Genomic DNA, 25,384 nt, shown 5'->3' with positions numbered 1-25,384 from the left:
CCCCTAGTGCCCGGCGCGCCGCCCCCTAGTGCCCGCCCCCCCTCAGCGCCGCCCCCTAGTGCCCGCACCCCTCAGCGCCGCCCCCTAGTGCCCGGCGCGCCGCCCCCTAGTGCCCGCACCCCCCAGCGCCGCCCCTAGTGCCCGCACCCCCCAGCGCCGCCCCTAGTGCCCGGCGCGCCGCCCCCTAGTGCCCGCACCCCCCAGCGCCGCCCCTAGTGCCCGGCGCGCCGCCCCCTAGTGCCCGCCCCCCTCAGCGCCGCCCCCTAGTGCCCGGCGCGCCGCCCCCTAGTGCCCGGCGCACCGCCCCCTAGTGCCCGCACCCCCCAGCGCCGCCCCTAGTGCCCGGCGCGCCGCCCCCTAGTGCCCGCACCCCCCAGCGCCGCCCCTAGTGCCCGGCGCGCCGCCCCCTAGTGCCCGCCCCCCCTCAGCGCCGCCCCCTAGTGCCCGCACCCCTCAGCGCCGCCCCCTAGTGCCCGCCCCCCCTCAGCGCCGCCCCCTAGTGCCCGCACCCCTCAGCGCCGCCCCCTAGTGCCCGGCGCGCCGCCCCCTAGTGCCCGCACCCCCCAGCGCCGCCCCTAGTGCCCGGCGCGCCGCCCCCTAGTGCCCGCACCCCCCAGCGCCGCCCCTAGTGCCCGGCGCGCCGCCCCCTAGTGCCCGCCCCCCCCCAGCGCCGCCCCCTAGTGCCCGGTGCGCCGCCCCCTAGTGCCCGCCCCCCCCAGCACCGCCCCTAGTGCCCAGTGCGCCGCCCCCAGTGCGGGTCTGTTCCCATAGCCCAGGGATCGGCAACCTTTGGCACCCAGCCCACCAGGGGGAGCACCCTGGCGGGCTGGGCCGGTTTGTTTACCTGCTGCATCCGCAGGTTTGGACGATCACGGCTCCCATTGGCCGCAGTTCGCCACTTCAGGCCAATGTGGGTGGCAGGAGGCGGTGGCCTGCACATCCCTCAGCCCGCGCTGCTTCCCGCAGCCCCCAATGGCCTGCGTCGGCGAACTGTGGCAAGTGGGAGCTGCAATCGGCCGAACCTGCAGACACGGCAGGTAAAGAAACCCTGGCAGGCCTCATGCCAAAGGTTGCTAATCCCTGCCATAGCCCATCCCATTGCCCCACAGCCCCCAGTGCTACTCTGTATTCCCCGACATACCGCAGTGCCACCTGTAAATCCCCCCACAACACTAGCACCCAATACCCCCATCCTCCCTGTGCCACCCTGGCTACCTATCCATCCTCCTAATAGCCGCACAACCTAGTGCCACCGCTTATACTTCCTTCTGCTCCCTGTACTCCCCCCACATTCCCTGTACTGCACCTTATACTCCCCATCCACTCAAGTAATTCTAGTATTCCCTCAGTACTCCCTATATACCCAGTACTCCCCCCAGCATCACCCATTATTTATACTCCCTATATACTCTAGTACCACCTTACACGTTCCTCACACCCCTCAACTGTTCAACACACAACAGGCTCCCTTAGTAATGTAAAGGATCAGTACTAATAAAGGATCAGTTCTAATTAAAGGACATGAGCATCATATGTTTCTTTCCAGAGAGAAGTTTAAAATAAATAGAAAATGGCAAGCAATCACAAGCCACCTACAGCTCGTCCTGCTTCAAGAGGAGGAATTGGGCTCACAGCCAGGCCTTCTTCATCCTTGTTACGGACTCCATCAGCAGCCAGAATGGGAACAGGGGTGTGTTAAAGTGATTTAATATGTTTGTTTTGAATGTTTAGATTTTATCTTGATTTTTCTCTCTTGAAGAATTGGGTGCCAGCAGTAATTGTAATTGAAGATAGCAGTTTGTATTCTCTTTTGGTATTTCATATTTCTTTCTTTATTCCTAGAAGATTTGTCTATTGTATGTTAAAAGGTGGGTTGGAAACTGTTATTGCCATATATTGGATGAAATATATCTTTTAGAGTCACAAGTAGAAAAAGCAAAAAGATCTGGTTTGTTAGAGCGGTGTCAAGTCACCCTTCGTCAGTTGCCTTCCCCTATGATTTTGTTCATGTCATGGAAGTAATTTACACTGGGTCTTCAGATTGCCTCTGGTCCTTTTATTCTGGTATGGCATGCAAAGGCCAAGTAAAGGTCAAATCCACAGTACTTAAAAGATTACTGGGTCTACAAGCTTAGTGCATCCCACACCTGGTATCCTCAAAGGAGCAAAATGCATTTTGCAGAAGTCCTAAGGCATCTGCTGCCGCACTTTGGGACTAGAATAAACGGGGTTCGACTTTTGCTTTCACAGTACAATCCATGGTTAGAAAGACTTGGCTCTTCCCTAACAGTCTGTCCTCTCCAACCAAACTAGAGACATTTGTTTGGAAGAGCAACAAATTGTTCTTCCTTAATTTATGCACTTTTCAGTAGCCAGTAGGCTAGTTTTAGCCTACACCTCTGTTGAAGTAGGAGATTTTAATAAAGAGTTCAATAAAGAGAAGCATTATATGTGAGGCCTGAGCATGAGACTTGTATGTTTTTCTCCACACATAAGTAGAAACCTGAGCTTTATGGAGATTTTGGACAGGAAAATCAATCTTGCTATACAGTAACTCCTCACTTAAAGTCGTCCCAGTTAACGTTGTTTCATTGTTATGTTGCTGATCAATTAGGGAACATGCTCGTTTAAAGTTGTGTAATGCTCCCGTCTAATGTCGTTTGACAGCTGCCTGCTTTGTCTACTGCTTGCAGGAAGAGCAGCCCCTTGCAGCTAGCTGGTGGGGGCTTGGAACCAGGATGGACCGGCAGCCCCCTATCAGCTCCCCGCTCCCCTTAGTTCCCTGTGCAGCAGCTGTCTGCAGTTCAACTGTGTCCCTCCCCCCACTGCCATGTGCTGCTCCTGCCCTCTGCCTTGGAGCTGCTCCCTGAGACTTCTGCTTGCTGTGCTGGGGGGAGGGAAGGAAGAGGGGGATAATGTCAGGGCGTCCCCCTCCCCTCTGCTTCTGCACCCCGCTTACCCCATCTTCCATAGAACAGGGGGGACACACCAGGGCTGCGGTCTCAGCAAGCTGATCTGATTAACAAGGCAGTGTACTTAAGGGAAATGTGCATCTCTCCCCTCCATTCCTGCTGCCTTGCAGAGTGAGAGGGTTAACCCTTGAGGGCTCAGCCAATTGCTAGTTCATCATTTAGCAGTAAGGGAAATATCCCACTCTCTGACTCCTCCACCTCAATCAAGCTTCACAATCATCATCACTGTATACCAGTATTAAATTGTTTGTTTAAAACTTATACTGTGTGTGTGTGTGTATAGTCTTTTGTCTGGTGAAAAAAATTTCCCTGGAACCTAACCCCCTCATTTACATTAATTCTTATGGGGAAATTGAATTCGCTTAACATCATTTCGCTTAAAGTCGCATTTTTCAGGAACATAACTACAACGTTAAGTGAGGAGTTACTGTACCTGACAATTAAAATAATAGTTTCACTGAATGGATTTTTAAAATCTAATGCAGGGGTGGGGGGATGAGGGGGAGCAGGGAGAGGTGTTATTGGAACTAACTGCTAAAAGATAACCACACAACATGATTAACAGAACAGTGGGAATTCAGTTTACACTACCATTTGGGCAGAGGTCAAACCTGAGGGAGAAAAAGAACATCAAGCATGCAAATAAAATAGCCTTGAGTCTCAAAAACAAATATAAAGAGATGTCTGTACTAGAGGTTTTGATTTGATAGTATAGTATTTAGATTTACTTCTAAAATGTTTGGTATAAATTATCATCTGCAAGATAAATACTGCTAAAGATCTAATGTACTAAGTAAAATACATATGTTAGTTTCTAATTTTTAGAACAATCCAGACAAGCTTTTAAATGTTCCTCTTAACAACTACATAAATATAACAACTGGTTTATTATTCTGTTGCCTTTGTCTAGATGCCCCCTGGTACATCAAGGCCTGGTACTCGTGGTGGTCTCCTAGGTACTGGAGGGGTGTTGTCATCTCAAATTAAAGTCGCAGACCGTCCAGTGACACAACAAGGGTTAAGTGGAATGAAAACTGGAGTGAAAGGTATATTAATATATGAAGAATTCTCATCTTAATACAGGAAAGTGTTTTTAACACTGTCAATGAATCAATACAATTAGGGGAAACTGGATGGCAGAGGATCTTTTATGGCTCTAGTGCCTCTAGTTTGGGACAAAAACTTGAAATTTGACACGGAGATAGTCACTAGGTCAGACATGTGCCTTTTAGAGGTCCTTGGGCAGATTTGGCAGAATGTATAGGGATTAAAAAATATGGCTTGCACATATTAGAATAACGGCCTTACTATATTCTGTTCATATCATTCAAACATAAGTGAATTAGTTGAATATAATTTTCTGTCAGGGTGAGGGTGTATGGAATCTTAGCCTTGTCTCCTTCCATAGAAAGTTTGATGTTCATGTGGAATTTGGAGCTTTGCCTTATCTATGTGATGTACTAATGTGCGTATTGAATGAGGCAAGGGGGCAAATGAACCAGCCTCCTGAGTACACATCTTGTGCAAGACAGAGGGTCTTACAAATGTCTAGAAAATAGTTCCATGATATTGAATGTCTGTGTTTTATCAGTTTTTCTCTTAGCATAGTTTCCGTGTGGAATATCTGTAAGTTTTTAGAAAGAAAATTAAGGTTGCAAAGTGAAGTACTTAAAAGTCTGCTTCTTGTGCTAGTGCTTTATGATATGCTCTAATTATGCAAACGTGTATTTTGTGTATTGAATGAGGCAGGGTTACATAGTGAATGAATGGGTCATCATGTGATTCCATCTCTCTTTTTAGGAGAAATTCTTTTTTCAGTTACCACAGTGAAAATTCAGAGTGATTCATTAAGTGGTCATACTCTAAATTTACATTGCTGTAATTGAGAACAAATTTTGGCCCTCAGGGTACAGGATAAATGGCATATAGTGATTATGGCCCTGGACTGAGGACTTAGAAAATATATTGTATCTTGAGTTTGATTATATTTCCTTATTTACAACCAGAGAAAGATTTAGTTGATAAAGATCCTAACACCTTTAACTCCAAAGAAAAAATTCTGATTGCAAAGTCAAAAGTTTCTTATCTGTGTATAAGTAGATTTTACAAGTTCAGAGAAAATACGTATCTTTAAAACAATCTTTAAGATCTCTTTTATACCTTCAGGTTATTCTTATGACTCTTTATGAATCATAACAATAAGAGTTCCCCAAATTTGTGAAGTGTCATAATAAGGGACACAGGGTAACAATTTAAATGGGAATTCTAAAGCATTTCAAAACATACAGAAGTGAGTCAAATGTCTAACCCAAATATTTGTGTAAGACTAACGCAAATTCATTAAATGATTTGGCGTCTTCAATGTTTTCTGTTAGTTTTAGACTATGGTTTGATATCAGAAATACAGCTCCAGGCTCAGGGGACTTCAGATGTCCTCCTTTGAGGTAGTGGGTTACAACTAGAACTGTTGCTTTTAATTCCAGGGTGTTCAGTTTAGGTCCTAAAATTCCTATCACGACTGTCCTCTCACAGACTCCGATTTAGCTATGCCCACTAAGCATTGGGACCAGTTGAGGGACAAGATGGGGATGAATAGGAACTATTTGCAACTCATCATACCTATGGCTGGTTCTATACCAGCCCAGACCCCAGCATTGTTTAGAGGTCCTTTATACTATGTTGTGTGGCTATGGCTCCAAGGAGGTTGGCACATCAACCAATGATTTCTGGGGCACAGCAGTGCTCTGACTATGTTACCAAAACATCCCCTATGTTGTAGGTGGCTTAGAGTTGGTGAAAGCCCCATTGGCTGGATCAGCTGTCTTTACAGTCTATTTGCTGTTGGAATGGCACAAGGGGCCATATTGTAGAAGAGAATCTATCCTAGAATCACCACTGAGCAGGTGAAAAAGAAAGGGCAGGTAAATAGCAGCTAGACTTACAGTAGACTATTACCCAGAGAGAGCCCGCTGATTCATATGTCACCTCTTTATGCTGTGCGGAGAATCTGTTTCTTTATGTGCTGTGATGTTTAGCCTGTAGAACTGGGAGAGAGCATGTGATGCACCTCAAGCTGATTTCAGCTTTATACAAAGAGTGAAAAGAGATACAGCTCAGGGCAGGGAGAACCTGTGTTTTTAAAGGACTCATTCAGCCTGATGGCATGGCTGGGCCGGTACAAACTACAAGAAAAGTCAGTCAGAGCTTGGGAGGCCGGAGCAGCATAGAGGAACCAAATCTAAAGGATAGAGGAGACCAGAACAGCATTGGAGCTGAACGTGAAATTCTAAGCTTAGCTGAGGTGGAGAGTGTAAGAAATCAAAGTGGGGTTGAAACTCTATCCCTGAATTAAGTGTTCCTATGATGCTTTTTAACTTGTATGTCTTTATTTTTAATATGTGCTTGTTTTTTTGTAGAGAACACACATATTAGGGCAAGTTATAGCAAGTTTTCCTTAAATCCTCCATATTTTTTTAGGATGAAGTCACCCTCATGCAAGGTTCATCTCAGAAATTTTCAGTTGCTTAAGTAATCTAAATCCTCACCAAAGCCTAACATGCATCTCTGATTTCATCTAGTATTGATTGAATAAAGGCTGTATTAGGACATTCTGAAGGTGCTGGTTCTCTGTTTGGAGTATAACTTCAATTCGTCCTTTGTGAACTTAATTTGTGTCTCATTAAAACTCATTCTTTTCTAATAAAATGTTTCTTGTTCTCCTTTGTTAGGTCCGCAGAGACAGATTATGGATAAATCCTATTATCTTGGACTGCTTAGGTATGTTAGTGACAACACTTTCAAGCTGTAGCATAGTTAATGTCTTCTCCCTCCCCCTACCCATATCAAGGAATAAAATACAGCAGCATAAATGGATTAGGCTGGCTGTTCACTTATGATGAAATTCTCCCCGTTATAAGGCTTTCCGGGATGAGGAGGGCCTTTGTAGATCCTCTATATTGGGGTACTTTTCACCTTTAATTCCAAGAATAAATTTGCTAAATTAACATAATTTTTCATTATTGCCCTAAGTATCTTATAAAACACTTTGTCATGTTCAGTCAAATTTCTGTGTTGGATGGGCACTCCTAAATCCTATCCTCTTACATAGAGAGGGTACCCATGATGTGAAACTGTTGTGGGATAGGGTGACCAGATGTCCCGATTTTATAGGGAGAGTCCCGATTTTGGGGTATTTTTTTTATATAGGCTCTTATTACCCCCTACCCCCGTCCCAATTTTTCACATTTGCTGTCTGGTCACCCTATGTGGGATTGTTCTACTGGAACAACTGAACAATTCTATTTTACAGTTACACCAAAGGGGAGAAAATACTCTTAATTTAAATAAAATGAACTTTTTATGCTATCCTTGTGCTTTATAACGGTTTAAGAGTTTATCGAAGATAGAACCCCCTTTTTATTTCTTTAGCTGATCCTAGTATAGTATTAGTTTTATCCTACAGTATTTTAGTTGTACATTTTAAACATACAAGTAACTTTTTGTATTTCTTTTCTATAGAAGCAAAATAAGTGAACTCACAACAGAAATAAATAAGCTTCAGAAAGAAATAGAAATGTATAACCAGGAGAATTCTGTCTATCTGTCATATGAAAAGAGGTGAGTCATGTTGCAGTTAATGCAACATTAGCATAGCCAAATGCCTTGTCAGTACCTTGTCTTTTGTTATATCAGACTTGAATATCTATACTGTGCAGCCTACAGAACTATAAAAATGGATACTTGTTCTGATTTGGTTTTGTTGTATAAAACACTTAATCTCATAAACTTGAATTTTTGTTCTTTATCTAGGGCAGAGACTTTAGCTGGTGAAATCAAAGAATTTCAAGGTCAACTAGCGGACTACAATATGGTATGCTGTGGTTAGCTGTTTCACACTGGATTTCCCCCCCATTGCTTTTGCATGGTGAACATACTGGTTTTAACCTTCAGTATTTTTTTTGTATGACATTTCTCCATTAGAAAGATTTACTGTTTAAAACTGCTTTAATTCACTTATTAAAAAGGAAACAAATGCTTGCCTAGTTGTCTCATAAGGATATTTACGCCCACACCTACATTTTAGTGTTTTTATGGTTAGACGCAACTTCCTCTTATAATATCAGGATTTGATGGTTATTACAGTATGTCATTGGAAAAAATAATTTCCCTTCTCTTTTCAAGGAAGTCTCTGATTACTTGATCAATGACCTCAATGATAATTTGGGAGTTGTTAATATATCATCATAAGTACAGCCATACTGAATCAGACCAATTATCCATCTAGCCCAGTATCCTGTCTTCAGACAGTGGCCAGTGCCAGATGCTTCAGAAGGAATGAGCAGAACAGGGCAATTCTGAGTGATCCATTCCCTGTCATCTAGTCCCAGGTTCTGGCATTTGGAGATTTATGGACACCTGGAACATGGGGTTCTTTCCATCACTATCTTGGCTAATAGCCATTGATGGACCTATCCTCCATTATCTATTCTTTTTGAAACCAGAAGTCTTCACAATATCTCCTGGCAACAAGTTTCACAGGTCGACTGTGTTGTTTGAAGAAATACTTCCTTTTGTTTGTTTTAAACCTGCTGCCTATTAATTGTATCGGGTGACCCCTAGTTCTTGTGTAATGTGAAGGGGTAAATAACACTTCCCTATTCACTTTATCCACACTATTCATGATTTTATAGATCTCTCTCATATCTTCCCCCTTAGTCATCTCTTTTCTAAGTTTAATAGTCCTGGTCTTTTTAATCTCTCCTCATATGGAAGCTGTTCTATACCTCTCATAATTTTTGTTGACCTTCTGTGTCCTTTTCAAATTTTAATATCTTTTTTTATGAGATGGAGTGACCAGAACTACACACAATATTTAATGTGCAGGAGTACCATGGATTTATATAATGTCATTATGATATTTTCTGTTTTATTATCTATCCCTTTCCTAATGGTTCCTAACATTCTATTAGCTTTTTTTGACTGCTGCTTCACATTAAGCACATTTTTTCAGAGAACTGTTCATGATGACCCAAGATCTCTTTCTTGAGCGGTAACAGCTACTTTAGATCCCCTAATTTTGTATGTATAGTTGGGATTATGTTTTCCAATGTCCATTACTTTGCATTTATCAACATTGAATTTGATCTGCCATTTTGTTGCCCAGTCATTCAGTTTTGTAAGATCCCTTTGTAAATCTTCACAGTCTGATTTGGATTTAACTATCTTGAGTAATTTTGTATCGTCTGTATATTATGCCATCTCATTGTTCACCTCCTTTTCCAGATTATTTATGAATATGTTGAACAGCACTGATCCTGATACAGATCATTAGAGGACCCCGCTGTTTACCTCTTTCCATTGTGATAACTAACCATTTATTTGACCCGTTGTTTCCTGACTTTTAATTAGTTACTGATCCACGAGAAGACCTTTCTTATCCTATGCTTGCTTATTTTGCTTAAGAGCCTTTGGTGAGGAACCTTGTTAAAGACTTTCGGAAAGTCCTATTACACCCTTGTCCACATTCTTGTTGACACCCTTAAGAGTTCTATTAGATTTGTGAGACATGATTTCCCTTTCCAAAAGCCATGTTGGTTCTTCCCCAACATATCATGCTGCTTTTTCATCTGATAATTCTGAACTTTCATGTAGTTTCAACCAATTTGCCTGGTGCTGCAGTTAGGTTTACTGGTCTGTAATTGTCAGGATCACCTCTGGAGCCTTTTTAAAAAATTGGCATTACGTTAGCTATTCTCCAGTCATCTGATTCAGAGACTGATTTAAGTGATAGGTTACATACCACAGTTAGTAGTTCTACAGTTATATATTTGAGTTTCTTAGGAATTCTTGGATGAATTCCATCTGAGTCTGGTGACTTATTACTGTTTAATTTATCAGTTTGTTCCAAAACTTTCTCTGTTGACACCTCAGTCTGGGACAGTTCCTCATATTTGTCACTTGAAAGGAATAGCTCAGTTGTGGGACTCTCCCTCACATCCTCTGCAGTGAAGACTGATGCAAAGAATTCATTTACCATCTCTTCAATGGCTGTGTTTTCCTTGAGTGCTCCTTCAGCACTTCAGTTGTCCAGTGGCCCCACTGGTTGTTTGAAGCTTCCTGCTTCTGATGTTTTGTTTTGTTTTTTTAATTGCTGGGTTTTTTTTGTCTTTAGCTAGTGTCTCTTCAAATTCTTTCTTGGCCTGGCTTATACTTTTACACTTGACTTGCCAGAATTTATGCTCCTTTCTATTTTCCTCACTAGGATTTGACTTCCAATTTTTAAATGATGCCTTTTTGCCTCTAAATTCCCCTTTTATTCTGCTGTTTAACCATGGTGGCATTTTTTTGGTCCTCTGACAGTTTTTTTTATTTGGAGTATATATTTAGTTCAAGCCTTTATTATGGTGTTTTTAAATAGTCTCTGCAGTTTGCAGGCATTTCACTCTTGTGACTGTTCCTTTTAATTTCCCTCATTTTTGTTTAGTTTCCTTTTATTAAGTTACATGCTACTGTAGTGCGTTTCTTTGTCTTTTTTGCCCAACAAGGATGTTAAATTTCATTACATTATGGTCATATTACCAAGCAGTTCAGCTATATTCCCCTGTTGCACCAGATCCTGTACACTGCTTAAGACTAAATCACGAATTGCCTCCCCTTGTGGGATCCAGGACAAGTTGCTCCAAGAAGCAGTAATTTATGGTGTCTAGAAATTTTCTCTCTGCATCCCTTCCTAAGACGACATGTACCCAGTGAATATGGGCTAGTTCCCCAACTACCTGTTTTGTCATTCCTATACATTTTGTACCCTGATTTTTAGGGTCTCATAGATTTTCTTCATTCCACCAAGTTCTTGTGATGCCTATTATATTAATAGCCTCATTTAATGCCAGGCACTCTAGTTCACCCATCTTAGTATTTAGACTTCTCACATTTGTATATAAGCACTTGTACATTTTGTCAATATTCAGTTGCTTGCTTTTATGTGTTATATTTAAATGGGGTCTCTTATGCTTTACTGTTCCTGACTAGCTTCTACCTGTACTTTACCAACTTCTTTTCTATCCTCTTTACTTGGATGGGGAGTTCCCCCTTTAATAAATTCATCCCTAAGGGATGTCTCTACCCAAACTATGTTCCTCTGCATCTGTCAGCTTTCCTCCAGCCCTTATTTAAAAACAAAATGTTAAACCTGTCGAATTTTATATGTCAACGGTCTGGTTCCTTACATCTGATCACCTCTACACTGATACCTCCACTACTAAATGTTACAGTGTTATCTCTTTCAGTACCTTTATATATCTACACAAAAAAACAGGAGTACTAACAAATTTATTTGAGCATAAGCGTTCATGGGCTACAGCCTACTTCATCAGATGCATCTTATGCTCAAATAAATTTGTTAGTCTCTAAGGTGCCACAAGTACTCCTGTTCTTTTTGCGGATACAGACTAACACGGCTGCTACTCTGAAACCTTTATATATCTAGACATTTTTAGCGATAGTCTACAACTTTATTGTACATGTGCATCACAATATTGTGACTTTGAAAGGATTCTGTCAAGTTGCCTAGACCTGAAATGTTAGTTACTTTAAAATCATTCCAATGTGATGTAGAATGCCTTCTATATTCTAAGACTGCAGTCCTTAAAGCTGATCTGTGTGGGGAAAGAGGATGTGTTTTGAGGAATTTTATACTGTTTAATGCTCCAGTTTACTGTTTTAAAAAATCCCAAAGAATAACCTATGGTTTCATAGAATCATAAAAACAGTGTTTTCTATTGGTTGTGCAGTAGTAGTTGTCTAACTAACAAGCACTATTTTGAAGTGTGTTCATAGCCATAGTTATGTTTTTAAGAGATCTAAGCTAATTGGACAGATACATTTTGTTTCAAATTTGAAGTAGAGTTGAAAATTAGCCTTTCTTTCTCTATGTCCATAGGAAAGGACAAAATCAGTAGAGAGAAAAAATATTTTGAGGCTTGTAAGAAGGAGAGGAAAACCAAGGAGAGTATTTAAAAAAAAAAAAAGAAAATGTACTGATATTATAAGTAATCAACTTTGCTTTGGATGTGAGAAATCAATACCGCTTCTGTAATATTAATGTTATTTTGTACAGTTATACAGAACTTGTAAGAATTATGAAATATGAAGCTTACATGTAGTATATTAAAATTTCTAATTTCAGATTTTTGTTTGCAATACCATATCAGTCATCTCTTTTGTAACATTTTCAAAGAGTGATTTAAGAGTTGTTGTATGTTTCTTAAATGTGATTAAAAAGAACAGAGCATTAACTGTTTGAGCTTCTTTCTTGTTTCAGTTAGTGGATAAACTTAACACCAATACAGATATGGAAGAAGTGATGAGCGATTATAATATGGTAAGAGTTTGAGGATTTGCCATGTTAATATAGCATTTACAATAAATATATATATATACATGACAACTTCAGTACTTCAAATGTTTGTGCATATGCATGGTTTTGTTGACCTAAACAGTCTAAACAGACTGTAATGTGATTATTCAGGTGAGTAATACTAGGCAAATATGTACGAGTTTGCAGGGTTGAGACCCACATCACTTCAGTGGAGCTGCCTGTGTGTGTTGTGTTAAGCACATGTGTAAGTGTTTGGAGGACTGAGGCCTTAGTTATAGGATTGTGACAGCATAAAACTCTCTTTTGTCTCAAAGTTTAGCAAATACTTTATAATTGTTTTCCAGAAACAGGATTGATAGTTTTAAAAAAATTAAATAGATGAAAAGTTTCTGTTATAAAAAACTCATTGAGATACTACTTATATGTTTTCAGTGAATCCAGTTCTTTTTCTTGCTTCCCAAGGAAGTCCATGTCTAAAATTTAGATCTTGAATATACCCTGAAAACACTGCATGGGATGTTAAATGTAGTATCCTGGCATCCCAGATTCATTGTGTTAAAATACTATGGTTGACATCCTAAATCAACATCTGTAGAGCTACAGTTATTGAAAGACTGACTAAACCTTTTCATCCAGCTATTTTGACCCAAATGCTGGGGTATCTGTGTTGGTCAGTGACACAGTTACTCTTAAAATCATCCTCAAAGCCCATGATATTTCTTTATTTAAGATAAGAGTGGTATGTCTCCCAACCCAATGTACCAATATTTATATATATATCACATTATTTGGGTGGAAGGCGCAGAAAACTAATCAGCTGAGAGGCTGACCACATTCACCAGTCTTCCTTGTAAAATTCCCCAGGCTCTTGAGTTTTTCTTCACTCTCTTCCACGCTCTGCCCTTCAAGTGACTCCAAAGCAATAGTGCATTAATGGGCCTATGGTGTGTTCAAAGCAAATACATATCAGCTGTGTTTTCCCTTGAAGTTTTCTTAATTTCATAAGTTTGCTGGAGGGTGCCTCTAGGCACCAAGACTGCACCAGTGCTCACTGTGTTCATAGTCAGAAGGAACTTTGCTTTGAAAAGAGGCTTCCAGCAGCCTGAGAAGCCAGTGAAGCTATTTTTACCCCAAGTGATCCAACCTGATTATTAATAAAAACACTGATAGGCAGTTTCTGTGATTACAGCTCCCATTCAAATGCAGGCTTCCAATGGGAATTACAGTTACAGAATCCATCTCTGCAGCATCAGATAGGTTTTTGGGTAGGAAGCCACTGCTATTCCTTCCCGTCTCCATTCTGGTCTTCCATTCCTCTCGTTCATTCAAATGTGTGTATAACCTTGGATGAATGGATAGTGTTTATATTTTCATTAGTGGCAAGTATCTTTTCATGCAAAAAACTGTTACTGATTATAGATTTTTTTTTTTAACAGCTAAAAACTCAAAATGACCGGGAAGCTCAGAGTATTGATATAATTTTTACAGAGAGACAAGCGTAAGTACCACAAATATCAGAAAATTGAATTTTAGCATAAAGTAGCTTATTAAAAGGGGTAAGACTGAAGAAGTGATGTGATTGATCGGGGGATTTTTAACTCAGAAAAATATTGCCTGAGAGTTGAATGTATGCTCTACAAGCGTTACTGAATAAAGTTTGTAAGAAATAAAACTTCAGTCATTCAGTCAACTTTTTAAAGTACAGCATAGTCCTAAAGTACATTTAAAATATTGTTTCAATGCATTTTAATAAAGAAGTTGATTTTTAATTAGATGAAACACATAAGAACATAAGAAAGGCCGTACCGGGTCAGACCAAAGGTCCATCTAAACCAGTATCCTATCTACCGACTGTGGCCAATGCCAGGTGCCCCAGAGGGAGTGAACCTAACAGGCAATGATCAAGTGATCTCTCTCCTGCCATACATCTCCATCCTCTGTCAGACAGAGGCTAGGGACACCATTCCTTACCCGTCCTGGCTAATAGCCATTAATGGACTTAACCACCATGAATTTATCCAGTTCTCTTTTAAACTCTGTTATAGTCCTAGCCTTCACACCCTTCTCAGGTAAGGAGTTCCACAAGTTGACTGTGCGCTGCGTGAAGAAGAACTTCCTTTTATTTGTTTTAAACCTGCTGCCTATTAATTTCATTTGATGACCCCTAGTTCTTGTATTATGGGAATAAGTAAATAACTTTTTCTTATCCACTTTCTCCACATCACTCATGATTTTTATATACCTCTATCATATCCCCCCTTAGTCTCCTCTTTTCCAAGCTGAAGAGTCCTAGCCTCTTTAATCTCTCCTCATATGGGACCCGTTCCAAACCCTTAATCATTTTAGTTGCCCTTTTCTGAACCTTTTCTAGTGCCAGTATATCTTTTTTGAGATGAGGAGACCACATCTGTACGCAGTATTTGAGATGAGGGCGTACCATCGATTTATATAAGGGCAATAATATATTCTCAGTCTTATTCTCTATCGCCTTTCTAATGATTCCTAACATCCTGTTTGCTTTTTTGACCGCCTCTGCACATTGCGTGGACATTTTCAGAGAACTATCCACGATGACTCCAAGATCTTTTTCCTGACTTGTAGCTAAATTAGCCCCCATCATATTGTATGTATAGTTGGGGTTATTTTTTCCAATGTGCATTACTTTACATTTATCCACATTAAATTTCATTTGCCATTTTGTTGCCCTATCACTTAGTTTTGTGAGATCTTTTTGAAGTTCTTCACAGTCTGCTTTGGACTTAACTATCTTTAGCAGTTTAGTATCATCTGCAAACTTTGCCACCTCACTGTTTACCCCTTTCTCCAGATCATTTATGAATAAGTTGAATAGGATCGGTCCGAGGACTGACCTTTGGGGAACACCACTAGTTACCCCTCTCCATTCTGAGAATTTACCATTTATTCCTACCCTTTGTTCCCTGTCTTTTAACCAGTTCTCAATCCATGAAAGGACCTTCCCTTTTATCCCATGGCAGCTTAATTTACATAAGAGCCTTTGGTGAGGGACCTTGTCAAAGGCTTTCTGGAAATCTAAATATACTATGTCTACTGGATCCCCCTTGTCCACATGTTTGTTGACCCCTTCAAAGAATTCTAATAGATTAGTAAGACACGATTTCCCTTTACAGAAACCATGTTGACTATTGCTCCACAGTTTGTTTTTCTATGTGTCTGACAATTTTATTCTTAACTATTGTTTCGACTAATTTGCCCGGTACAGACGTTAGACTTACCAGTCTGTAATTGCCGGGATCACCTCTAGAGCCCTTTTTAAATATTGGCGTTTATTCCAGTGGGTCTATTTGAGGATAGATTTGGGCCATTAATGTTTCAAATCTTGTTTTTTATACAATGTAAAGATCTTGTGACTTTAAAAGTTTAATCAAAAATGATGAAAAATGTGGAGCATTTTGCTATCCACTGTATTTTATAAACACTTTTGTGAAATAATGCAAAATACATTTTTCTTCTAATATTAAAAACAAATGTCTATTTTCTCATTTACCATAAATTATTCCTTAAATAAAATGTTTTCCTATATCTCAACAACATATTTGAAAATCTTGAAGAGATTCATCTACCTGCAATTTAAACATTACCTGTCTCAGTGCTTTCTTTAAGTTATGAAAAATATGTACTGCATTGGCAGTTTTCAAATATTCATAACATGTTAACAAAAAAGACATCAGGCAACAGTGGCAGAAGATAAAAAGGTGGCTGGTATATAATAATGATAGTTTGTCCTTGGATGCATTCAAGTGGTGGAGGTGAGACAGCATTTTTATTTTGCTTACTCAAACAAATACTTTTTGTTTATGAATAAAGAAAACTGAGTTTGGCTTAGCTGGAAAATCCCAAGTGCTCTAATCAATGTTTTTAGTTTTGCCTAGTGGATAGAGCGTTGAATTGAGACTCAGGAGACCTGGGTTCGATTCCCACTTCTGCCAGTGGCCTCCTGGGTGACATTGGCATGTCACTTCCCCACTCTGTTCCTCAGTTCCTGGCTGTAAAACAGAGGTAACGATGCTACCTTTGTAAAGTGTTTTGAGATCTACTGATGAAAATACTATATAAGAAGTAGGTGTTATTTCCCCCCATTATAATCAAACAGTGAGATTTTAGTGTCAGACATACGGAGTATATGCTTATGTACTTTGAAATATTTGTTACTGTGGTAATACATGCACATCACCAGATTTCTTACTTCTACAGTTAATACAACATGTGCCACACATTTGTCCAAAAGAGAGAGATTGAGGGCTTTGAGTTCTATCTGTGATATATACTAGAAATATTTATATACAAGATTTTGAATGGATTGATCCTATATAATCAGCTATTGAAAAGCCAAATTATCATCCATTATATAAGAATTTAGACCTCTTCAGTTAATCCAGGGTCGTCTATATATTTGTCCTCAATAAATCCATCCTCGTCAAGTACAAATGTATGAGTTTGTTCAAATACTACAATGGAATCTTGCTCATTGGTATTTGATATTGATGGAGAAGTGCTCAGATCAGTTGTGAACTCCTTATCAAACATTTCTGGTTCATATTCTTTCAGACGACGGTGATTGTAGCTGATCAAGTAGAGGTACCACAGTGGGAATTTTATGGCAATAAAAATCAGTAGTGAAGAGCTTAGGACAAACACCAGAACACCAAGCAGAAAGACCCAACTTTTGCCAAGAGGTGGAGAACCTTAAGGAATACAAAAGAAAGTAAAATCACATTAAATTAAATATCTTAAACCAAAATAACCAGCTCCTTGCATAATACCCAAAAAAACTGATATTAATTGCTTCATGGCCCAATAAGGGATTAATGGAAACAAAGTGATAGGGAGAAGAATTCTTGAGACTCTTTGTACAACATTAATAGAATACTAATGTTTGGGCAACCAAAATCTCTGCACGGAGAACAAACTTTTTACATGCGGGTATCTAAGTCCATATTTTCACTCTCTAGATACTCAGAATGTGCTGTGTGGCCAAGTTTAAATAAGTAACTTCTTTTCAGGGCTGAAGGTCTGTTGAAATGTTCTGGGCACATTCCTCGAATCATTATTCAGCTTTTAAGTGAACTTTAGATTCATCCCTGGAATAGGACAATAGAACGTGTAATTGACTTTCATTTTCAAGCTTCAAGCTGACATGATTGCCCTCTAGAACATCTACATCCAGATAGTCACTTTTTAATTTTCTTTCATTTTGCACCTCTCCAGATATATTCCTTTATTATGAAAATCCCAACAGATCATAGCTGCCAAGAATCTTTATTTGGAAATCTACCCTGTGTGTTCACAGTGCTGGCTAGTGTCCAGGGAATTATGGCAGCTGCTGCATCCTAAGGGATTTTGTGGCTGTGCTGGCCTCCTAGGTATAAAACAATCCAGAGATTGCCATCCCTTTCTCCCACTTCAGTCACTCATCGGTCCTATTGGTCTCTTTGTGCAGAGGAGAGAGAGTCTCAGGAGCAGGAAGTGGAGTTGCTACTCTGAGTGGGAAAAGGCAGGGGACCAGAATCATTTGGCTGGAGGATGAAATAGAGAATAAATTGTGGGTCAAAAGGGAGAGAAAGGGTATCAAGTTGGGGGGTGGAGGTGGTTCAAAATGGGACACCAGTGGTGGAGAAAGTGGTGTAAGTGCTCCTTCGTGTTTCCAATAGGGGTAGTGTGGGAACAGTCATGGTGCCCTCCCACTGAATACACCAGAGGTTAGGGATAAGGATATGGGTAAGTAAATCAGTAGACCTTGTTTACATACCAAGAAGAAAACTAAAAATAGGAAGGAGCCTATTTCAGGCATAGAAGATTGTGGGCGGTTTAACTGGGTGGCTTGATTGTAGTTCATTTAAAATACAAACACATGGAACGTTATTTGAACCTCAAATCTGCTTCTCACATCATTAGTTTATAGATATTATTTTACAATATTCCATAATGGAGTTCTAATTCAGGTCAGTTTTGAGCTCCTGATAAAGTTAAACATAACATAAATTCCACATAATGTGAACACAATATTTCTGTGCCTAGGAGCACAGCAATCCCCATATCCCTAACTTATTTGGAGAAATGTCCCATAGCACTAGTATTGGACAGTGCTATTATGAAGTATTAAAATAAAACATCAATACATCACCTGGATATGATGCATTGCTCCTAATATTGTTGTTTGAAGAATTGAGAGAGGATGTTAAAATGGAAATGATTTTAGGACTGATGGCAGATGTGGAAGGTGTAGTGATTGCTATAGAACCTCTTCTCGAGTCACAATCAGATTTTTGGATAGGTGCTGTCTTGATAGACGATTTGTTCCAGACATCTGGATATGCACACAGAGTATCATTTTCATGTTCTGAAAGTATGAATAATAAAAAGGTAATGAAAGATTATATTTATAGGGTCTGTGCTGCAGTGTAAGTGAGATATTGTGATATATAAGTGAGGTTCATTATTAATTAACAGTATTAAATCATATTTTATACATGAGGGCAAGCTGGATGAGGCGCAACCAGGTAAGACCAAGATAATGCTGGTTGATTGGAGAGAAACAAACACTGCAGAGGGATACTTTTGTAAATATTGTAATGTCCTGAATGCTGCTGTTGTCAAACTTACCCATTGTCACATTTGAGGTATTCAACCATTTCTGTAAACTGAGCAGGCCACAGGAACAATTCCATGGATTTCCATTTAAGGTAAAAAGTTTAAATGATGCTTTTACATCTAAGTACTTCAACAAATTGTCCTGTAGACTCAAAATCATCAGGTTTTTTAGCGATGCAGTTGTGTCAGAATCCAACTGGGATATTTTGTTATGATTTAGATACAATATGGATAGTTGATTTAAGCCTTTAAATGCAGCCTGTTCAATTGTACTGATATAATTACTACTAATATCTAGAACTGTGAGTTTTGACAGATTGCAGAAGGTATTATTATGTAGCACAGTAATGGCATTTTCATTCAGATAGAGTTCAGTCAAGTTAATAAATAGCTGCAGAACCTTTTTGTCGGTATCATTTAAAGTAATGTTGTTATTGCTAAGATACAGTTTAGTAACATTTTTACTTAGGGAGGTAGGGATAGAAGAGTAATTCTTTGCAGATTCCTCACAAGTGACCTGTTGAAGGGAGAGAGAAAAACAATATAAACATAGAAAACTACAAATTATTTTCTAGTAGGGAGGGTTGATGGTGAAGGAGAGAGAAACAGTGACAAGCACCTGCAGTGCAAAAAACCCTTGTAACCAAGTGTACCAACTCTTTGAGGTCCAAAAGGAAAGCCGTCCTGGGCCTGTACTATCCTATTCCTGATTTTCTTAAAAATATACTTGTGGGATATACTGAGGTGGTGGAAATCATCTCAGGCCTCATCTACACTACAGGGAAAAGTTGATCTAAGCTATGCAACTTGAGTTACGTGAATAGCATAACTCAAGTCGACGTAGCTTAGATCTACTTACTGTGGGGTCCACACTACGTGATGTCGACGGGAGACACTCTCCCGTCGGCTCCCCTTACTCTTCTCGATCCGATGGAGTACAGGAGTCGACAGGAGAGCGATCTGCGGTCGATTTAGCGGCTCTTCACTAGACCCGCTAAATCGACCGACGATGCATTGATCACCACGCATCAATCCTGTAAGTGTAGGTAAGCCCTTAGTGAAGCAGTTTTGGAGTGTGGAATTCCAAGACAGAGAGGTGAAACTCCCCTCTGTGGTGAGGGGGTAAAGCTGGGAATTAATGACCAAGAGCAATTAGGAATGTAATGTGAAGTTTTGGCCAGGCCTGATGGGAAGGGGGCTGAGTATAAAAAGAACTGCCTTCCTACATAACCAGAAGATCCCTGAAGAAAGGTGTAGTGACTGAATGACAGGAAGGGGGCAAGAGTTTGAGAATGAACTCATTTTTTGTTTTCTCTTTATTTTTTGTTCCCTCTGTAAAGATATTTATTTTAATAAGATTTTCAGGTAGACCTTTTGGAGAAGGATTGAGTTCACTAAAGATTAAATCTTTATTGCAACCAAGACACTAATTTGATTTTCTGGGTTGAAACTAACCTACCTGCAGTCATCTCAGATCTGAGAGCTTACTGTACTGATTTTATTCTGCCTACCAATGAGTACACTGAGACCTGTTTTATTTTTACAAGATGGTGGATTTCTCGTGTGTGTGTGTGTATGTGTAATTTCCTCTCCCACAGGTTAGTGCAAAAGATAAATAGCAAAGTTAGTTCTAGACATGTAGGCAGTGAGTCACTTCCTTAATGTAAGCAGAGTAATCAATATAACAGCAGTTTAATCACCTGACTGTCCATCATGACACCCAAAATATAAGTACAAGAAGGAGGATGTGATTCAATTAAAATTCTCTTTGGAAAGAGTGAGGTTAAAAATTAAATTCCATTCTCTTATTACTAGTATTGTTTTCAAAAGCTGTGGGGCTGAACTCCGTCAGCACTCTTGGCTGAGGGTGCCCAGCAGCTTACAGTTTTTTGAGCTTGCTCCAAAACTGAATGAAGTCAGGGAAAAGACCGTTGACGTCAGTGGGTTTTGGATCAAGATCTGAAAACATAAATATATCAAACACGTTTGCAATTCAATAAATTACCAAGTGCAGCCTTGTCATAATGATTTGCATTGGTTTATTGTGCAATTAAAAGAAAGCCATGTTGTTTGTTCCATTTCTACATGCTTCCACCATCAGGTTGTTGAATATATATATCTCTCCCTCCCTCCCTCCAACTATAGCTTTATATAGGCTTTGTATATATACACACCATAAGGTATTGAGGTGGTTGTAGATGGGACTATTGTTAAAATACATAATGTCTTTGATCTACAAATTCTCCTGTAATTTCGATGGAACGTCTACAAAAATGAGCAAAAATTAAACAGATTAGTTTATATGGTTATAAAACTTACAGAAAGAGAAGTAATATTGCAGTCAGTCTTGACTGGATTGGAAAATAGTGCTCCAATCCAGATCATTAGCCAAGGGATTTTCATGTTCAAAATCTAGAAGAGAAAATATTTTTGCATGTTAGGGCCAAAATGTAAGTTGCTGTATTAGTAGTTTAAAGGCATGCTCCTGGTGAAGATGGTTTTAGTAATGTAAACAGAAGTGTTCATTTATAGTTGTAACAAATGATTCATCATAACTTACTGTGTTTTTGTCTTACGTAAATATTGCCAAGAGCCTAAATAAGACTCTAATTGGAGAGAGAGATGTGTTTTAGCCAAAATAACTGCAGCCTTTATTGAACTGAGCCAAATATGAAACCAACCAGGCAGCTTTTGTGCAATCGATCAGTATATGTGGTGACGAGCACAGTCAATGGAACTCATAAGCTGTCTATTATTCGTGTCATAGGATAGCCCCCTATGCACCGACCTATTCATCTATGCTTTGGAGCTAGGTAACCATGGCGCTCAAAATGCTGTGTTGGGGTCTTTGAACAGGGATACACCCTATCTATTGGAAATCATGAGTGCTTTCCTTACAGAGGCTATTCATTTTAAGATTAACCTACCTCAGAAATTGTGCAAATGATACCTGGTCCATCTGCTCCTTTGAATCAGGGTTTATTGGCAAGATAAACCCATCAAGTAATAAAGTAAAAGTGAATGCAAACCATGTAAGCTGTATTAAAGGATACATGCATGCAGCATCTTTGGATTTTCAAGAAAAGCAAAAATCCTGTGAGGCAAAATCACCAGAGATGGAGAAATAGGATTTGGCAGGAAAACCAGAGTTTGGAAAAATTTACTTTATCACCCCTTAAGGAAGTTGAATCTAGGCTCCTTCAGACATATGCAGTGCAAATTTAGGGACTGTATTCTAAATAGGCACTAGGATTGATCATGTTAATAGCAGACCAGTAAACCTTACATCTCTACCTGGCAAACTGATTGAAACAATAATTAAAAATAGAATAATAAAACATCTGGAATATCATGATATAATGGGGTGTAACCAGCATGGTTTCTGCAAAAGGAAAATGTGTCTCACTAACTATTCACAGTCTTCAAACTTGTTAGTAAAGTTGTGGATAAAGGAGAATGATATGAGATAATTTATTTAGACTTTCAAAAGGTCTTTGACATGGTCCCACACAAGAGGCTGATAAAAAACCCTAAGTAATCATGGGTCAAAAGCTAGCTAGGAGACAGAAAACAAAGAGCAGGATTAAATGGCCAGTATCCATCATGGTTAAAGATTCACAGCAGGTCCTCTGTTTAATATATTTATAAATGGGCTGGAAAAGGGGAGTGAGAGGCAAGGTAGCAAAGTCTGCAGATGACACAAAGTTATTTAGGTTAATCAAGACCAAAGATGACTGTATGAGTACCTTCAGAGAGACTTAACCAAGCTAGGTGAATGGGCAACACAATTGCACCTGAATTTTAATGTTGGTAAGTGTAAGGTAATGCACAGTGGAGGAGAAAAAGTTAAAAACTCAGACATCTTACAGGGTTCTTCCATGTTAACTGTATAAACCCTGAAAAAGGACCTAGACTCAACTGTGGATGGCTCAGTGAAGACGTCTGGTCAATGTGCAGCTGCGATCAAAAAAGCAAACGAAATATTAGGATGAATAAAGAGACTTTCCAGCATCAAAATTATTTCTTAAAAGCTAGGTCTCAATTCATCTCAAAGCTAGTTAAAGGAAGCCTTTGCCAATCTCGTACCATGATAGCAGGCCTAGCCATTGGCAAACTTGTTTGCTGGGCACATTGGCTTATAGCTCTTTTCTCAAATAGTACTTATGATCTCTTTTACAGGTGTGGGCTGCTGACCCAACCTAGCTAGTTGCTAGTCTGCCCCCTTAGGAAGATGGGGATTGCTCTAGCCAGTTGTGTATCTCCACTGTTGTTGGAAATGTACATCTGCTAGATTCACTCCACAGGCTCTGTAGAAAGGGTTCTCAACCATTTTCTTTCTGAGGCTGCCCCAACATGCTAGAAAAACTCCACGTCCCAACTATGCCACAACTGTTTTTCTGCATGTAAAAGCCAGGGCCGGCGTTAGGGGGTAGCAAGCAGGGCAGTTGCCTGGGGCCGCACACAACAGGGAGCCCCCGCAAAGCTAAGTTGCTTAGGCTTCAGCCCCAGGTGGCAGGGCTCGGGGCCCTGGGCTACATCTTGTGCAGCAGGGCTTTGGCTTTCTGCCCTAATGAGTCTAATGTTGGTCATACTTGGTGGATCCCCTAAAACCTGCTCACAACCCTGCAGGAGGCCTTGGACTTCCTGGTTGAGAACCACTGCTGTACAGAAACTTTCAGTTATCATAAGAATATAAGAACGGCATACTAGGTCATACGCAAGGTCCATCTAGCCCAGTATCCTGTCTTCCGACAGTGGTCAATGCCAGGTGCTTCAGAGGGTCTGAACAGAACAGGTAATCATCAGGTGATCCATCCCCTGTCGCCCATCACTGCAGCATACCTGAGATTTGTGGGTTTCTCTGCACACCTAGGGAGGGCAGGCTATTAAAGCAATCCTGACTCAGAATATTATTGCAATTTGAAAAGGGGAAACAAATCTTTACAAGTTGCTAAATGGTGAAAATGATCAGAGTTGTTCAGTACATCTGAATTAAAGGGACACTGTAAACTCAATAAATCCATTTTGTCTAAAAAATTTTCCTTTTATAGTCGGTCAGTTTCTTTTGCAATGAAAAGACCCATATAAGCATCAACGTAAGAGCAGAAAGATAAAGGATTATAAAAAATTCAACATATACTATTTGAAGGATGATCTATTGGAAAATAGATTTTTTTTTAAATTAGTCATTTTGCAAAAAACTCAGGCTGGCAGCACATCATTAATATCTTGACATTCTCCTATGATCTGAGCCCATAGGTGCTTTCTTTGAAAATGTTTCATAAATGGCTTTTTAGGATTTTTCATTTCACAGGGATGTGTTCCTTTACACTTCCTATATTAGTTAAAAACAATAAAATATGCAGTTTTCAAGAATAAATTGGGAAGAAATGTAGTTTGTAAAATCAGAAAATCTTTCCTTTCCAAAAGACTACGGTTGTTTTCTAATCTTCTAACAAAGCATAACGCAGTAGCTTGGCTTGTGAAGGTTCATATTGATCGAGGAACCCAAAGCGTCTTTAATGTATGATCTATTTCCAATTTGACAGCCAAATTATATAAACAAAGTATTTTCCCACACACTTAAGATATTAAGTTGGTTTCGTACAAAAATTTTATAAAGTATCTTACCTTTCTATTTTTTCTGAGAGAGCATATGTATAGTTGTGTGTTTCCTGGGCATTAAAAAGAAGTGATGTGTTGCAACAGCACTTTACTTTGTTTTCAACCTTTGTACTCTGTGAATGGGCAGGTAGCTAAAAATAAAAAAATAAGACTAGAACTTCCTTAGTAAAAGATTGACTAGGTTGCGCAATTTCTTATAGTCACTTAGATTTATTTGGATGTACAGCCAATAAGGAAGTCTGGTAATGATATGTTTAGGCCTCATAATTTCTGATCACATAGTAGAAATCAAGTTAAAATATTGCAGGAGTTTACACAAAGGATGAGTTGTGGTCAATTAAAGATACTTCTAAGAGAAAAGGTTTATTTTGTAAGTGGAATCTAGTCACCAGATAAGTAAAATCTTCAGATCTTTACAGATGTGCACATTTTTAAATGAAAATTCATGGTTTGCAAGCCTCATCTTTTTAGTTTGCTAATTTGTATATAATGGTGATGTAATTGAAGCAACTATCTCTAGTAGTAGCTTAAATCTGTCACATAATCCCTCTTTATTTAGGGGGAACATTGCCTGGTATGTCAACATTCAAAATATTACTTTATGATAGGTTTGACCCTAAAGTTGTTTTGTGTTCAAAATTCACATTGATTTCAGTGAGTTAAACTTGTGTAAGGACAGAAGAATCAAGTCCAGTGTTATACAATGTGTATCATATATATTTCAAGCAAAAAATCTATGGTGATGGTGCACTTATTTTATCAGCTGGAATATATTTATTTT

General features: G+C 39.6%; 2 protein-coding genes across 6 annotated transcripts in view; one reads left to right on the top strand and one right to left on the bottom strand.

Annotated features, from left to right (window-relative positions):
* The window catches only part of IFT74 (intraflagellar transport 74), a 60,310-nt gene that overhangs the window by 393 nt on the left and 34,533 nt on the right, over positions 1 to 25,384 (top strand). For both annotated transcript variants that reach the window (XM_054032356.1, XM_054032358.1), the window contains exons 2-8: positions 1,547 to 1,690; positions 3,883 to 4,018; positions 6,701 to 6,749; positions 7,491 to 7,589; positions 7,782 to 7,842; positions 12,292 to 12,351; positions 13,785 to 13,846. In XM_054032356.1, the coding sequence (XP_053888331.1) occupies positions 1,571 to 1,690; positions 3,883 to 4,018; positions 6,701 to 6,749; positions 7,491 to 7,589; positions 7,782 to 7,842; positions 12,292 to 12,351; positions 13,785 to 13,846 (587 nt within the window). In that variant the 5' untranslated portion in view covers positions 1,547 to 1,570. The remainder of the gene's footprint in view (positions 1 to 1,546; positions 1,691 to 3,882; positions 4,019 to 6,700; positions 6,750 to 7,490; positions 7,590 to 7,781; positions 7,843 to 12,291; positions 12,352 to 13,784; positions 13,847 to 25,384) is intronic.
* Positions 13,050 to 24,714, bottom strand: LRRC19 (leucine rich repeat containing 19). Of its 4 annotated transcripts, none has more exons than XM_054032361.1 (6): positions 24,610 to 24,681; positions 23,686 to 23,847; positions 21,298 to 21,390; positions 18,991 to 19,495; positions 18,512 to 18,727; positions 13,050 to 13,690 (listed from the first exon to the last, which is right to left on the bottom strand). In XM_054032361.1, the coding sequence occupies exons 2-6, from the start codon at positions 23,704 to 23,706 to the stop codon at positions 13,674 to 13,676; spliced, it is 852 nt and encodes a 283-aa protein (XP_053888336.1). In that variant the 5' UTR covers positions 23,707 to 23,847; positions 24,610 to 24,681; the 3' UTR covers positions 13,050 to 13,673. The 4 variants fall into 4 exon arrangements, with proteins under 4 accessions (XP_053888336.1, XP_053888334.1, XP_053888337.1 ...); XM_054032359.1 differs by lacking the exon at positions 13,050 to 13,690 and adding an exon at positions 14,030 to 17,072 and having other exon boundaries at positions 24,610 to 24,669; XM_054032362.1 differs by lacking the exon at positions 13,050 to 13,690 and adding an exon at positions 14,030 to 17,072 and having other exon boundaries at positions 19,444 to 19,495; positions 24,610 to 24,666.

The sequence above is a fragment of the Malaclemys terrapin genome, chromosome 6, assembly GCF_027887155.1.
Source record: "Malaclemys terrapin pileata isolate rMalTer1 chromosome 6, rMalTer1.hap1, whole genome shotgun sequence".
Classification (NCBI taxonomy): Eukaryota; Metazoa; Chordata; order Testudines; family Emydidae; genus Malaclemys; species Malaclemys terrapin.
Note: the sequence above shows the minus strand (reverse complement) of the source record. Positions and strands in the feature narration are given on the sequence as shown.

Excerpts from the sequence above, each read along its gene's own strand:
- LRRC19 (XM_054032359.1), bottom strand. The coding sequence starts at position 23,706 with ATGGACCTTGCGTATGACCTA. Across the intron at positions 19,496-21,297 it reads GCAATATTACTTCTCTTTCT|GTCACTTGTGAGGAATCTGC; the intron begins GTAAGTTTTATA and ends TCCCTTCAACAG. Across the intron at positions 18,728-18,990 it reads TACCTCAAATGTGACAATGG|AACATGAAAATGATACTCTG; the intron begins GTAAGTTTGACA and ends TCATACTTTCAG.